This window comes from Centrocercus urophasianus, unplaced genomic scaffold, assembly GCF_019232065.1.
Source record: "Centrocercus urophasianus isolate 14NV4802_14NV808 unplaced genomic scaffold, USGS_Curo_1.0 seq_11, whole genome shotgun sequence".
In the NCBI taxonomy this organism is placed as follows: Eukaryota; Metazoa; Chordata; class Aves; order Galliformes; family Phasianidae; genus Centrocercus; species Centrocercus urophasianus.
Window position 1 is genome coordinate 16,930,227 of NW_024884253.1, and position 13,802 is coordinate 16,944,028.

Genomic DNA, 13,802 nt, shown 5'->3' on the forward strand with positions numbered 1-13,802 from the left:
TGAATCAGACTTTAAACCTGATATTATTTGTGGTTACTGGCACTCTGAGTATATCCAACTCGGGCCACATTCAGGCATATTTAACGCTTAAGATTAACGCTTCTTAACAGAAGATGATTTTTCCAGTGGAAATTCTTAACAAATGCACAGCCTACCTCCTCATTCTCTTTCCTAATTGGATATTACCCAGGTGGGAGAGTCTTTAAGGAGTTGATTTTTTTATTAAATGTCAGTTCATGAAACTTCTTCCAGCAGACAAGCGATCAGAGAGTGCTTTCCCATTTGCGTAGCAAAAGTTACTTCTGGGCAAATAGCGGGTAATAAGTCAATAGTTGATTTTAATTAAAACTATTATCTTTCTCCTCAGAGACCATGCTAAATGGATAAATACTTCCAAGGCAGGTCAGAGCCCAGTGAGAATCTCCTAAATGGGAGTTATGTCTGTGCTGAAGTGCATATTCATTCATGTATCTGAAAACCACCTCTTCTCCTAGACAGCTAAATCTGGGATCAGTGGGTTTTGTTTATTTTCCTACCCTCACTTATGTGGCAGGTCAATGCCCTACTGAGGTCAGCCTGCTGTTGAACAACCATTCCACAAAGATTCACATGTATTTTGCTGTAGCAGTCCCGTAAATCAGCAGGAAAACCACAGATTGGAATATGCTGGTAGCATCTAAAAGAAATAAATGGGAGTGGGGTGAATTACCAGAGAGTGAGGAAATCACAGATAGAACAAATGTCTGCAGTGTAAAAGGAGATGCAACTAGGCCTTGAAAAAAGGTGACTGAAGCAGCTATGCAGCCTTTAGTAAGGTGTAGTTCTTCAGGAAGAGAAAGACCTCAGCCGTGCTTTGAAACATGAATCGACCTCCCTTTATATCTTCAACAAATATTGCTATGATTTACTCTTTGAAAAAGACTTTCTCATTCCTGTGCAACAATCCAAAATTGAATTAAATACCAAAACATCTGTTTAACGAGTAGATTTCGGTTTTATGCCACAGAAAAAAAGACTGATTAAAGTAGCAATTCAAAAGTGGCTTTGGAAAAGATCTTTTTTTTTTTTTTTTTTTTTTTGAAAGTTATCAGACTTTCTGTTAGTTTTGGCAACATCACAGACAGCACATTAATGATGAATGATATGAAATCCAAAGGCAGGTTCCTTGCTATCTTGACAGTTTGGATGATCTTGTTATCTCTATGAGGTGAACTGAATATACTTATGTCAGGCATAAAGCCTGAGATAAGCTGAAGCTCAGAACTGTGATATGGTTACAGTCAAGGCTGAAAATAAAAATGTAAGGAAAACACACATTTCTGTCCGTGATCTCGCTTGTTGTCAGTTTTATTTGGTCTATGTAAAAAATATTTTTTCTCCTCCTTTCTACCCTCCTTCTCCCCCAGAACAAAAAAAAAGCGTATTATCACATAGCATCAACAAAATTTTGTGTTTTTGTGCTCCTTGTCCTTTTGAGAGCCATGTTCTGCTGGTTGACTCTATCCTAATACTTATTTGAAAGAATAGTTTTAGTATGTTCTCATATGAGCTGGATTCTCAACTCCTGTGAACTTTTTACAGAAGTTAAATGTTTTAGCTGGTTTTTTTTATGGAAAACTTGGAAAATTTCTAGAAGAGTATGCCAGTGATCTACACGCAGAGCTTTTTGTAAGATACAACACTTTAAATGTAACGAATTCTCCTCAGAAAGAAGCACTGGATAGGTACTCAAGGAACTTCAGATTGATTTGCAGTGAAAGAGCACTTAATATCTGTGGATCAGATCTGTTGGCATCAGGCCAAATTAGAGCATCCTGCAGGGTACCACCTGTCAGCTCAGCCCCAGAAATTATTTGTGCAATCACCTACAGGCACTGCAAAATAACTTAGAGTAACTTAGAGTAACTTGGACTACAGTGAAAGTCTAAATATACTTTGTTTGTCTTGCCTTTGCGACAAACTGAGATGTTTACACAGATATTTAACTTCAGATGATACATGAGAACATAATTAATCTTTTATTAAGCTTGACAAAGTGACATGGCAACATTCTAGATCTCTAGCTAAGACTGAAAAAGCATAGAATTATTTAGATTTTTTTTAATTGACAGGAAATAGAGGCCCATTTGTCTACAGTCTTCTGTCTCCAGCAACAGTAAACAGTAGATACCTCAACATGGGTGTAAAAACAATGCAAACAAATAATACTCCCCCTGTGCATTACCCTAGTCTCAATCTTCTGCATCTCAAGGGTTTCTTAAATCAAAGACATTTCCCATGAATATATTTAACAGTCCTTGGTATATTTCTTGACTATTTGGTGAGACATTGCTTAATGGGCAATCCAAAACAGTGGTGCATTTATTGTTTTACTTCTTGTTTCTCCAAGTGGCAAATTTTACAAATCTTTGGCAAGAGAAATATAGAGGATTCTTATCTTTTTTGGAGGGAAATTCCTGTTTAAATGTAGAATTCTGACTGTATGTGATCCGGTCAGAATACAAAAATACAGCTTCTGTTATATTTTATTTGAAACAAAAGCTTTGAAAGTAGTAACCTCAGTGCAACTTGAAATTATCCGGCGTGAATCCCAAGGATATATGTCCATTTATGTAGGAAGGAACCAATGTTTATGTTCCACTTATTGTTGTTTTCATAAAAATGTTACGTAGCAAAAACACCATCCATGAAGAATCATTTATACTACCAAATGTTTTGTAGACAGAGGCATATAACCACCACGTGGATATGAAGTTATTGGAATTGCATTGATTTATGCTGGAAATGTTAAAATCATACAATCATAGAATACTTAGGGATGCGAGGGACCTTTAAAGACCATCTAGTCCAACTCCTCTGCAATGAACAGGAGTATCCACAGCTAGATCAGATTGCCTAGGGCCTTGAAAGTCTCCAGGGACAGAGCATCCTCCATATCTCTGTTCCATTGCCTCACCACTCTCACTGTAAGAGACTTTTTCCTTATGTCCAACCTAAATCTGTCCTCTTTAAGCTTGAAGCCATTACCCCTTGTTCTATCACCACAGATCATGCTAAAGAGTCTGTCCTCTTCTTTCCTGTAGCTCCCCTTTAGATATTGAAAGGCTGCCGTCAAGTCATTTTGGATCCTTCTTTTCTCCAGGATGAACAGCCCCAGATTTCAGCTTATCCTTGCAAGAGCAGCCCCAGCTCTTTCAGCAGATCCTTGTAGGATCCTTCGGTTATTTTTGCTAGATGTATCTCATTAGACATATAACTACTAAGAAATCATCATTATATTACCATGTTTATAAATGCTAAGTATGGACAATAGTAATAAAGCATGAGGAGAACAAGCAGAACCAAGCAGTGACTGACATAAAAATTAGTTCTATTTATGTATTTTATGAGAACATGTCCATCAGTCTGCAAGTTTCATATTATTTTTACTTCACAATTTATTAGTATTATAAACGGAGTATATCTTTCAGTTGATATGAAAAGATAATTACTTATGATGATAATGACTTAATGACTTAATGTCTATATACTCACCGTTAAATTCTAATTTTATTTTCAGAGTATCAAGTACCAACATCTATGTCATAGTCTGACCAACCCAACAGTCTAACAGACAATAGAAAATAGGCCTGGAAACAACCTTCCTCCCCATGACAGATTCTTCTGTTCTTCTCAAACCGTTTCTTTTTGTCTTTCTATTCATCATCAAGATTTCTAATGATAAAGATTTTGTCTTATAATACAATCTGTTGCTGATTTTGGCTACACTAAGCATCAGAAAGTTTTTCTTGATGTTTAAACTAAGTCTATGACAATTTAGCTTAGTCCCATTTTGTTCTACCCTTTATTACTGGAAAGAATGGATTCTTCCTTGCACTCCTTTGAAAAAAATGCTTTTTTTCCTAGCAGCTTTCTTATAAATTTGAGATTTTTAGAAATTCCCTTCTGTCTTCTGTATTCTAGACTAAGAAAACATAAATCCCCTTACAGTACCTTCTTTGGAGTCCACCAAGTTGCTACAAATATACCTTAAGGTATATTTTACTGCTGGACCCAGTCTTCTAGCTGAGAAGTTATCAGTGGAAGAACAAACTTTAAGAGCCTAGTATTACCATCTAACTTATCTGAAAGAAAAGATTGGAAACATTAAAATCGTTCATAAAATAGTCTTCCAAACATTAAAGGCATTAGGTATTTTTGCATTAAAAATTTTTCTTATTGGTTTTATTGCCAAATTCACTAAAATTTTATGAACAAAACCAGAAGGCTAGAAAGAGACACTGGTTTTATAGAATCCATTTGTTCCATAAAATCATGAGAATGTATCATTCAAATTTTGGACATTATTGTCCAGACTGTATTTGAATCTTACTGAAGTTAGAGGTGTTCACAGTAATCAAGAGGGAGAGACAAGGCTGAAGAATAAAGAAAGGATTATCAGCAGTTCAGATTTTAGACATCTCTTCCTTTAGCATGTAGAAAGCAACTAATAGTCTCTCATCAAAGTTAAGATTAAGTTAATAATAAGTTAATATTAGGAAGCTCTCAATTCACACTAGATTTACAGTTTGTTTGTGAATTGATGATCACCAGGTTACTAAAAAAAGTTCCACAAATATGCATGTTTAATTACATTTTATACAAGCAAAAACAAACAACATAAAGTTGCTAACATTGGAGAATAAAAAGCTTTTTCTATGAAAAGCCTTTTCTATGTTTTTACTTTCGAAAACAAAATTTCTACTATATGAAAATTGTATTCATAAAAGCAGATAACCATTATAAAAGATTTTCAGTATATTTTTCTAGTAATATCATTACTCATTTGAGCAATACTACTTTATTAGGTTGGGTTTTGTTTTGTGTAAATTACCTCAATGTACAATCATATTCAACTAAAGATATGGTAAATGCAGGTCTATGAGGCTGATAGGTGGTTTAAGATGACTGAAATATCCAGAATTTATTTATTTAAAGAAAATAGATGATGACATTTGACTTTTCAGAGGTAACAGCAATGGTAATTAAAGAGCAGTGCATAGGATTTCACAAAACATAAGTGAGCTTTATTCCAGAAGAGCAACTGTCTACAAGAGTGATTCATATTTATTTTTATAGCTTACTTTCAAACAATCTAGCAATGTAACATCTAAATTACTATTTGTTTGGACAATATACTTTATGACCTAAGGATTGTTATTGTGAACAGAGATGATAGCATTCCTGGTAGAAAAATTACTAATTATAATAGAAAATTATTAAAAATGGGTTAGTCACAGAAGACTGTAAGACTATCCTCATTTCACATTAGTAACTAAGCAATTGATGTTGACAGCAGCTTGAAGAAACTACCTGTGTTTCTAAAGTAAAAACTTTCTTAACCTTTTTGTGAAAGCCTCCTCTTTATCACTTCATTAGTCACTTTAATATCTTTCTTCTACTATTATTTCTCATAATGTCTACTTTTCATGATCCGTATGCATGATTCAAGTGTCAGAAATCATTGCCAAGAGTTATATCTGAGGTTAAAATCTTACTGCTATTCCAAATGGTCTTGATGCTCATTTGGGAAATCCATTACTTTGTAGTGAAACATAAACAAGATTCTTCAGTAGAGAAAAATCCTGTGGAAATCAGGAAATGAGCTAGCATCTAACTATTGGGAGTCTTTCCTTGTTTCAGATTGTCTCACAGCCCTGGAGCTGCTTTGCTTGCTGCACTGGCCAGTGTTGCAGATATCTCTGTTAGGTACTTCAGTTTTATGTTCCCCCATTTCATCATAGCTACCAAGAAAGGCACTGCTTCTATTCCTCTTTCCCCAGTCTATAAAACTGAGTTTGTAGGAAAACCAAACCAAACCAAACCAAAACATTTCAATTGCATTTATCCAAATATGGTTACTTTGGTGTGGAGACACACACTTGTAAGTTTTGTGATAATCTGAGACCCTATGGGGAGTGAAGAGTTTTTAGAGGACTACATGGGAAGACACAAAGAAATAATCAAATGGGGAAAAAAAAGGGAAAAGTTGTTGGTTTTTTGTTTGTTTGTTTGTTTGTTTGTTTTTTAAAAGAAAGATACAAGCAAGGAAAGCTAGCATCTTGATGCAGTATTAGGAAAAATCTTTTTAAAAAATTGAATGGCCTCACAAACAAACCCAATACAGCAGGAAAAACAAATGCTCATTAAAACATATTTTGAAAGAAGTAATTGATTAAAAGTCTGCAATGTGAGAATTAAGTGGTCCACACAAAATATTTGTAAAATCTTATGTATCTTTGAATCATTTCATTGTTTAACACAATTTTGAACAGCATTGCAGAAAACCTTCTCCCTAAAAAGTCAGTTCATGCATCTGTTGCAGTTCCTTTAAGATGAACGAAATGGTATCTAGCACAGCTTGACATATCTTCATCCCAGCACTGTAAACAGAACTCAACTGCATCTGTGTTCCAGCTTTGAAAAATGAGGATTAGATTTTCTCTATTTAACTTTGTCTTAAGTTTCTACAAGATTATACTCTTGTTACAGTAAAACATCATCTGTACAGCTTTCTCTTTCTTTACTTATTACCCCCTTAGGTATATCACTGTAATCAAAGGGAGGTCAATTGTATTCAAACAGAGGTCTGCCAGAATTTATCTGGCATAAATTCTTCCCTTAAGATTTCACTATGAAGTGTTACTTCTGAAAAAAAAAAAAAAAACCCACTAAGTATTATCCAAAATCTAAGAAATTACTTTACAGGGCTGGAAGCATAAATTATATGAATTTGAATACAAAGAACAGTGTAAACACTAAATCTATAGGCTAATTGCTGCCAGTATTTTATCAATAGTAGTAGGGTATGGGTTAGCATACCCTCGTAAGTGTGTTAATTACAGATTGATAAAAGGCTCTCTGTCAGTAGGAGGATACTGGAAGATTCACTAGGGCAGCACCCGTTACTAAAAGGAGCTTCTCACAGTTTAATTCTGTTTTCAGAATTTATTGGGGAGAATTTAGTGGGAGCCACACTGAAAATTAAAATTCTGTACTTCGGTCCACACTGGCACTCATGGAGTTCAGTAGCCTCTCATTAGATAAGCATTGTTTGCCTTTACTGGTGCCTGAAATAGGTTTGCAGGGGGTCCTGGACAACTTATAATGCTGGGATGACTTTTTTAAAGCAACAAGAATCTAGCCATCAAGAGTAACAGCCATTACCTAAACTTCATGTCTTTATTTGCCTGAAGAAATAAAAGTAGTAAAAGCAAGTATTCAGTACAACAGTGTTATATGGAAATATGCATAAAACCTGTACTGAAGATTCAAGAAGACTATAGGGCTTACTATGAAGAAAAGCTGCACAAATCTTTATGACAAATAGAGCTTCTAACCACCAAGGTCAATATGTTCTTGGCATTGGGAGTATTAGCTCTTTGCAGCCTGGGAATTCATTCTGCCTTTCTCAGTCTAAACCAGGCATCTTCCCACTATATTACATAGACACTCTGTAAGGTATTGCAGAAAAAAATAATATATACATTCCTATCAAGATATGCTGCAAAACTCCCACTAACTTCACTGGAGTCAGCATGTCACCTAGTTTATCTTTGTCAATTTGTGTTCTGTAATCACACTGTTGCCAAGTTTTATGTTGTTTAGAGTTTTCCTTAAAACTCAAATTCCCCTTACAATCTAAAATTCACCTTAATATGAAAGTGTTTGAACTTTTCATATTGTTGAGAAACGAATTTTGTGTAGGTTTTTTGGTAATTGCTGCTTTTTGGTACCTCAGGGCTCATGGGATCTGAAGGGCAGATCATCAAATTCATACAGAAGGGATGCTGCAAATGTTGCTCAGGGCTCTTCCATTCTAAAACATACAAGTAGTTTGAGTGGGATACTCTCACTGAGTTTGATGTCTTTATCACAGTTAACTAATTTAGAGTTCTTCTATTATTGGACATCTTGGGAATGTAATTAAGTGAGGTTACTGGTTAATCTCATCTTAAAGCATCTACTTAAAGTGGATCTGAAGAATCACTTTTTTACCACTTGTCCCATTTTCTCCGCTGGTTAAAGACATATAAGCATATCTTCACTACAGAAGTCTAAAGGCAAGATGATATTTTTGCATTCAGTGTGCAACAAAAGCTGCGCTCATAGCAAGTTTGAATTTTCTGCATTCAACCACAAAAACTCCATCACTGTTAGTAATATTCACAAGTACTTGATAAGTATTTCTGGTTTATTGTCAGTGCTCTGTTAACAAAACACTCACAAAGGTGCAGGTATTGCTCTACATGCATTTTCTTTGCCAGAAATCTCAGGCTGAAAAGTTGCTGAACTGTTGCATTTCTTTTTAGACCTGACTTCTCAGTTTCAGATTCAAAGAATCACAGAATTGTAGGGGTTGGAAGGGACCTCTAAAGATCATCAAAACCAACCCCCCTGCCAAAGCAGGTTCCCTACAGCAGATCGCACAGGTAGGTATCCAGGCAGGTGTTGAACATCTCCAGAGAAGGAGACTCCACCACCTCCCTGGGCAGCCTGTTCCAGTGCTCCGTCACCTCACTGTAAAGAAGTTCTTGCGCACATTTGTGCGGAACTTCCTATGCTGCAGTTTCCAGCTGTTTCCCCTTGTTCTGTCTCCATGTACCACTGAAAAGAGACTGGCCTCACCACTATGGCCCTCACACCTCAGATATTTATAAACCTGGATTAGATCCCCTCTCAGTTGTCTTTTCTCGAGGCTAAACAGACCCAGTTCACTTAGCCTTTCTTCACAGGGGAGATGCTCCTTCAGGAGCAGTTTACTGCTCCTTCATTTATGCCGGCTCAACAGTTCGTGAAATCATTCTGCAAACCAGACTGGTGTTTTGTTTTCAAAAAGCAAATATCTATTTTTATCTATTTTTATATTTTTCCAAAATCTGCATCACCTCACTTTTCAGAACAGTCTCACAATACTGCTTCAGGAACAACCGTCTGGAAGCACAAGAGCTGGGGAAGACTTTTCTTGCCCTGTGTTTCTGAAAGAATAAAATAGATGAGACTGCACTCGGAGTTCAAAGGGTCAGGGAGGAAGAAGCAGGGAAAAAACAGGCAGGATAGAGGTGCAGAGAAGACAGCACTTTCTAATCCTACTTATGATACCAATCAATTGTATTTGTAATAACTTTTCTTAGTCAGTGACAGTCACTTAACTAACAATATTCTGCTACCTGCAGACAAGTAAATAGAGAGCCTAAAAAAAACATTTTGGTTCTTTAAATTTGAATGGACATTTGTCAGTTCTCTAAGTCCAGATGAGAACTTGGAGGGAGAAGTGAACAAATCTCAAATGGATCTGAGGTAGGACTTTCCTGACACTAATGACCCCAAAGTTTTTGTATTAGGCAAATTTCAAAGTGTGGCTTAGGAAGCTTGAGACTGAATATATTTTTTACATTCAAAGCAGTAGGAAAATCTGGGACTGAATGCAACTGTTCATGCTCAAACTGTGTGGGTGGTGAATTCACATTGATTGAAGTTGGCCATTCTGACACCTTACCACATGAGCCAACTAAACCATCTGTCCATGCATGGGTATTCTGTTTATCTCAGTGTACACCATTATGAAAACTAATTATATTTCATACCAATACTGTAATAACAGCACAACCATATTCAGAACCTATTCTAGCCAAGAACATCTTACTGTAACTAAGTATAAATTTTCTGAGCAGTAGAAAAATCACAGTCAAAGCAACAAGAAAAATACCAGTAATTAAATCATACCTATATTCAAAGTAACCAAATGAGTAAAATTATGCAAACTCTTTGTGAGTTATTGTCTTATTATTGTATGTTTACATGAATTGGATTAACTGTATTACTGTTTAAACATGCAAAACGGTTTGTCTTTCTTGTTCCTGCTTCACATTCATTGTATACAAACAGGTGTTAAATGCTTTTCCGGATCTGTAAATCAGTGTATTCTCCAGCACAGCTGGCTACAGAAAACTGCCCTCACCATCTCTTATTCCAGGATTCTTTGTGAGCTTTATGAGCTTGTTCATGCCAGAAGTTGCTAATCAGCTAAACTTATAAAATGGAAGTAATCTTAGTCTCTTACTAGCCTTGCAGATAATTGTTTTTCTTTTATGTTTTCAGGCTGGTGGTTTGATGCCTGTGGCCCCTCCAATCTCAATGGGATGTTCTATACAGCTGGACAAAACCATGGAAAGCTCAATGGTATCAAGTGGCACTACTTCAAAGGCCCCAGCTACTCCTTGCGTTCCACCACCATGATGATTCGGCCCTTGGACTTTTAAAAGCTTTCAGTGGTGGATCCGAGAACAAACCAGAATGTCACTGCCCTCAGCAGCCCTACTATCACTGTCTGAGGTAAAAGGTGAAGGGCTTCACGAAAGCAACATACAGGGATAGGGATGCTGCAAAGTCACTTCATTGTCACTCAGTAGCCTTCAAAAACTGCCCTTCAGTAACCCCATGTCTTGATGGCTTGGGGAGGCTTGATTTAGAAGAAAGTGTCTGCAGAGTTTTTCTAGAGAAGAACAATTGAATCCAGATCTCTAACTGAATCCAATGTCTGTCAGTTAGTGGTGGGCTTTTTATGTTGTTGTTTTTTGGCAGTGTTGTTGTTTTCTTAAATATATATGTATATATATATAAAACATGCAAAAAAAATACCAGGTTATTCAACAACAGCATCAGAATTTGAAACTATGAAACTCTTAGGTCCACTAAGAAGAATGCTTTTTAAAAATGAAATGCCACTATTATGAAAAAAAAAAAAATTATAGAGACTCCTTTTTTAAAACTCATGTTAAAGAACTGAAGGTGACCACTCCAAATATCATTTTTCTAAAATGAACTGAATTTGAATAAATGAATGATTTATGTTTATCCCAGAGTCCAATGATTTGTGCTAATATTATTTTTTATTAAGTCTTTGAAGGACATGTTTCTCATAAATAAACTGAGTCAAATGTATGAAGAATGATAAGGGTAAGAAGCATAAATCAGTTGCTCTGTAGAGGTAATTGGCATAATCTCTGAGCTAGGATTTATAGCGTGATAACAAACGTAGATGAATTTTGAGCCTTTTCCCTTCTTTCATTAAAGGAGGTCTGAATGTCACATATAGAAATTGATGAAAGGTTAAGAGACTGTGAAATATTATCCTAAAGAAAATATAGGATTTTGCATGGAATATTTCCATTGAAAGTACACAGGAAGGCAAATTGCTAGGTTATATAAAAAATGACATAAATGCTTGGCTTAAGTCAATGAATTCATTGTACAATATCCTTGCATGTGCACAATTTATGATTAATTATTTTACGTTTATACTAAATTTTCATTTTTTCACTGTATTATTACATTTTTGTGAGTATCAAAAGCATGCCAGTTCTTCTCAGTGCTTAGGCTACAACTATAAAAAATACTCATCGAACTGTGTAGAAAAAAAGGAATTGTGAAATGTAAATAGCATGTATATTTCCTGTGATGGTCATTTAATTTGTACATGCAGCCCTGACCCTACTCAAAGAGCACAAAACCTCAAGAGAATATAAGCATTAAAGAACTTTAGAAGACTACTTACAGTTTTCTACAGTCAAAACAAGGAATTCTGTTGTATTAAAAGGTTTCAGAGTTGTGTGGAGAGATGCATAATTCAGCTATAGGTAAGTATAATGTCCCTGTCATAACAATCAAAAAAGTAGTTAGGTTGCCCACAGTCCCTTGTGATTTAATCATGTGAATAAAGTAAATCTGGGAAAGAAGCTTGTACTTATTCTACTTCTGCTATACAAAAAAAAAAAAAAAAAAAAAAAAACAAGCTTGACCTTGCTCCCATTTAAATCAAAAGTAACATTTCTATTGATTAAACTGGGACCAAGATCATGCTTATAATTTGAATGTGGTGATTGTGCTTGTCTGTTTGTTGATTAAGCTGTTTGTTTGTTAAACTCTTAATGAAATTAGGCAAAATGAAGATCAAATACGTTAGCAGAGAAACTTTTGTTTCCTTTAGCAGTTTATTTTAATGGAATGGAGAAAAAAAAGGGCTTGGATTTTTTAAACATCCCTTCTTAAAGAACACAAAGCCCACAAGGTTCTCTGGTTTTGCTACAACTTGATGTTTGCTTTTTTAAAGTGGGAAGCTCTTTCCTTTTGTGTATTTGTATATATTTATATATATATTTGAAATAATCCTGCACAAGGGTTAATTTGCTGTTTTCTGCTGAATAAGTTACCAAACTACTCCTTGCTCAGCAGTTTCTTCACAGGGCTGCTTTGTCTCAGTTTCCAGCAGTTTTATGAAATGTTCTTCATTTATGTGCAAAGACTGAAGTCCATCTTCCGCTGCGTTCTCAACAGATATATATTTCTTAGTCTCCACATTTGGAAGGCAGTTTTTGCAGAATGTAATGCAAAAAGCAAAACACATTCAAAATCAGCAGCATGATATTTACTGTTTATTTATCTTGGTTTGGGGAAAAAAAAAAAAAAAAAAAGTGGATTTGATTTCCTATCCTTTATAATAAAACATTTCTTAAAATTGCAGACTCTGTGATTTCATTTACTTTGAGCATGCCTTTATGTGACAGGCTGACAATATTTTACAAACCGCCATCTTTCCCTCTAAGAAACATTAACAAATTTATTCAAAGCGTAGGAAAAGAATCTAATTATAGTTTATCCAGAAATAAGTGTACGCTATTGAATTAAAAAACATGTTGCAGTCCATTTTCTCAATTAAACTAATGAAACTGTATTTCTCTCATTTTAAGTTCAGATCATACAACTCTAACAGTCTTTAAAATAAGATTTATTTTCTTTTTTTAGTGCAGCGATACAAATAGCACTGTGCTGCCCATTTCTTTTGTCCTTTGGTATGTTTTTTATCATCCCTTTGACAAATTTCCATTGATCCCTTCACCAGCGATGCTTCTTGCTCCATTTGTACGCCTTTTAATATTACAAGGGTCCAATTTGATGACTAGTGAATTTTTCCCCATTTTCTCAGTTTCCTATTAAATCAGCTTGTGAATTCAGACCAAACTAGCTTTTTATTATAGTTTTAAAAACTTTGAGAAATAGATTTATAAAAGCACATTTTTATGCCCATTGCCCCTTGTTCTATCATTGGGAACCTTCTCAGTTTTCTCTTCTCCAGGCTAAACAGTCCCAGGTTTTTCATTCTTTCCTCATAAGAGAAATGCCCCAGGCCCCACATCATCTGAGTGTCCCTCCACTGGAATCTCACGAAGTTCCCTGTCTTTCTTGTAATGAGGAGCACAGAACTGATTCTTGAATGTAATCACCTCTGCTGGGCCTTCCAATTACCTTCCATTGCTTTAACCTGTGGGTTACCTCCAAGTTGATTCTTGAAGTGGTCAAAGTTGTCTCCTCTGAAGTCCATTTCTTTATATAAAATGGCATTTGTCACGGAAGAGACTAGAATAGCCAATGTCAATGGTAATAATAAAGTCACTGTTCACACTTGTCATTTAACTGGACAGGCAACAGTTCACTCCCTCCCTCCCCCGGTTTGGTGAGGGAGAGAATCAGAAAAAGGTGAAGGAAGTCAGTTTTTGAGATAAACACAGTTTAATCAGACAGAAAAAGAAGCAATAATAATAATACATATCATGATATACAAAACATGTGATGCCCAGTTCCACCCACTGGCCAATGCCCAGCCTGACCCCAAGCAGAAAGCAGCCCCTTTTACCAACTCCTTGCAGTTTTATTGTCCCACATGTTGCTATGCAGTATGGAATATTCCTATGGCCAGTTTGGGC

At 35.6% G+C, this 13,802-nt stretch overlaps 1 protein-coding gene across 1 annotated transcript in view; it reads left to right on the plus strand.

Moving 5' to 3' along the window:
- Nucleotides 1–12,519, plus strand: part of ANGPT1 (angiopoietin 1) — a 161,900-nt gene extending 149,381 nt beyond the window's left edge. The window contains exon 9 of the mRNA XM_042839619.1: nt 10,141–12,519. Within this exon, the coding sequence (XP_042695553.1) occupies nt 10,141–10,301 (161 nt within the window). The 3' untranslated portion in view covers nt 10,302–12,519. The remainder of the gene's footprint in view (nt 1–10,140) is intronic.
- Nucleotides 12,520–13,802: the final 1,283 nt, after the last annotated feature.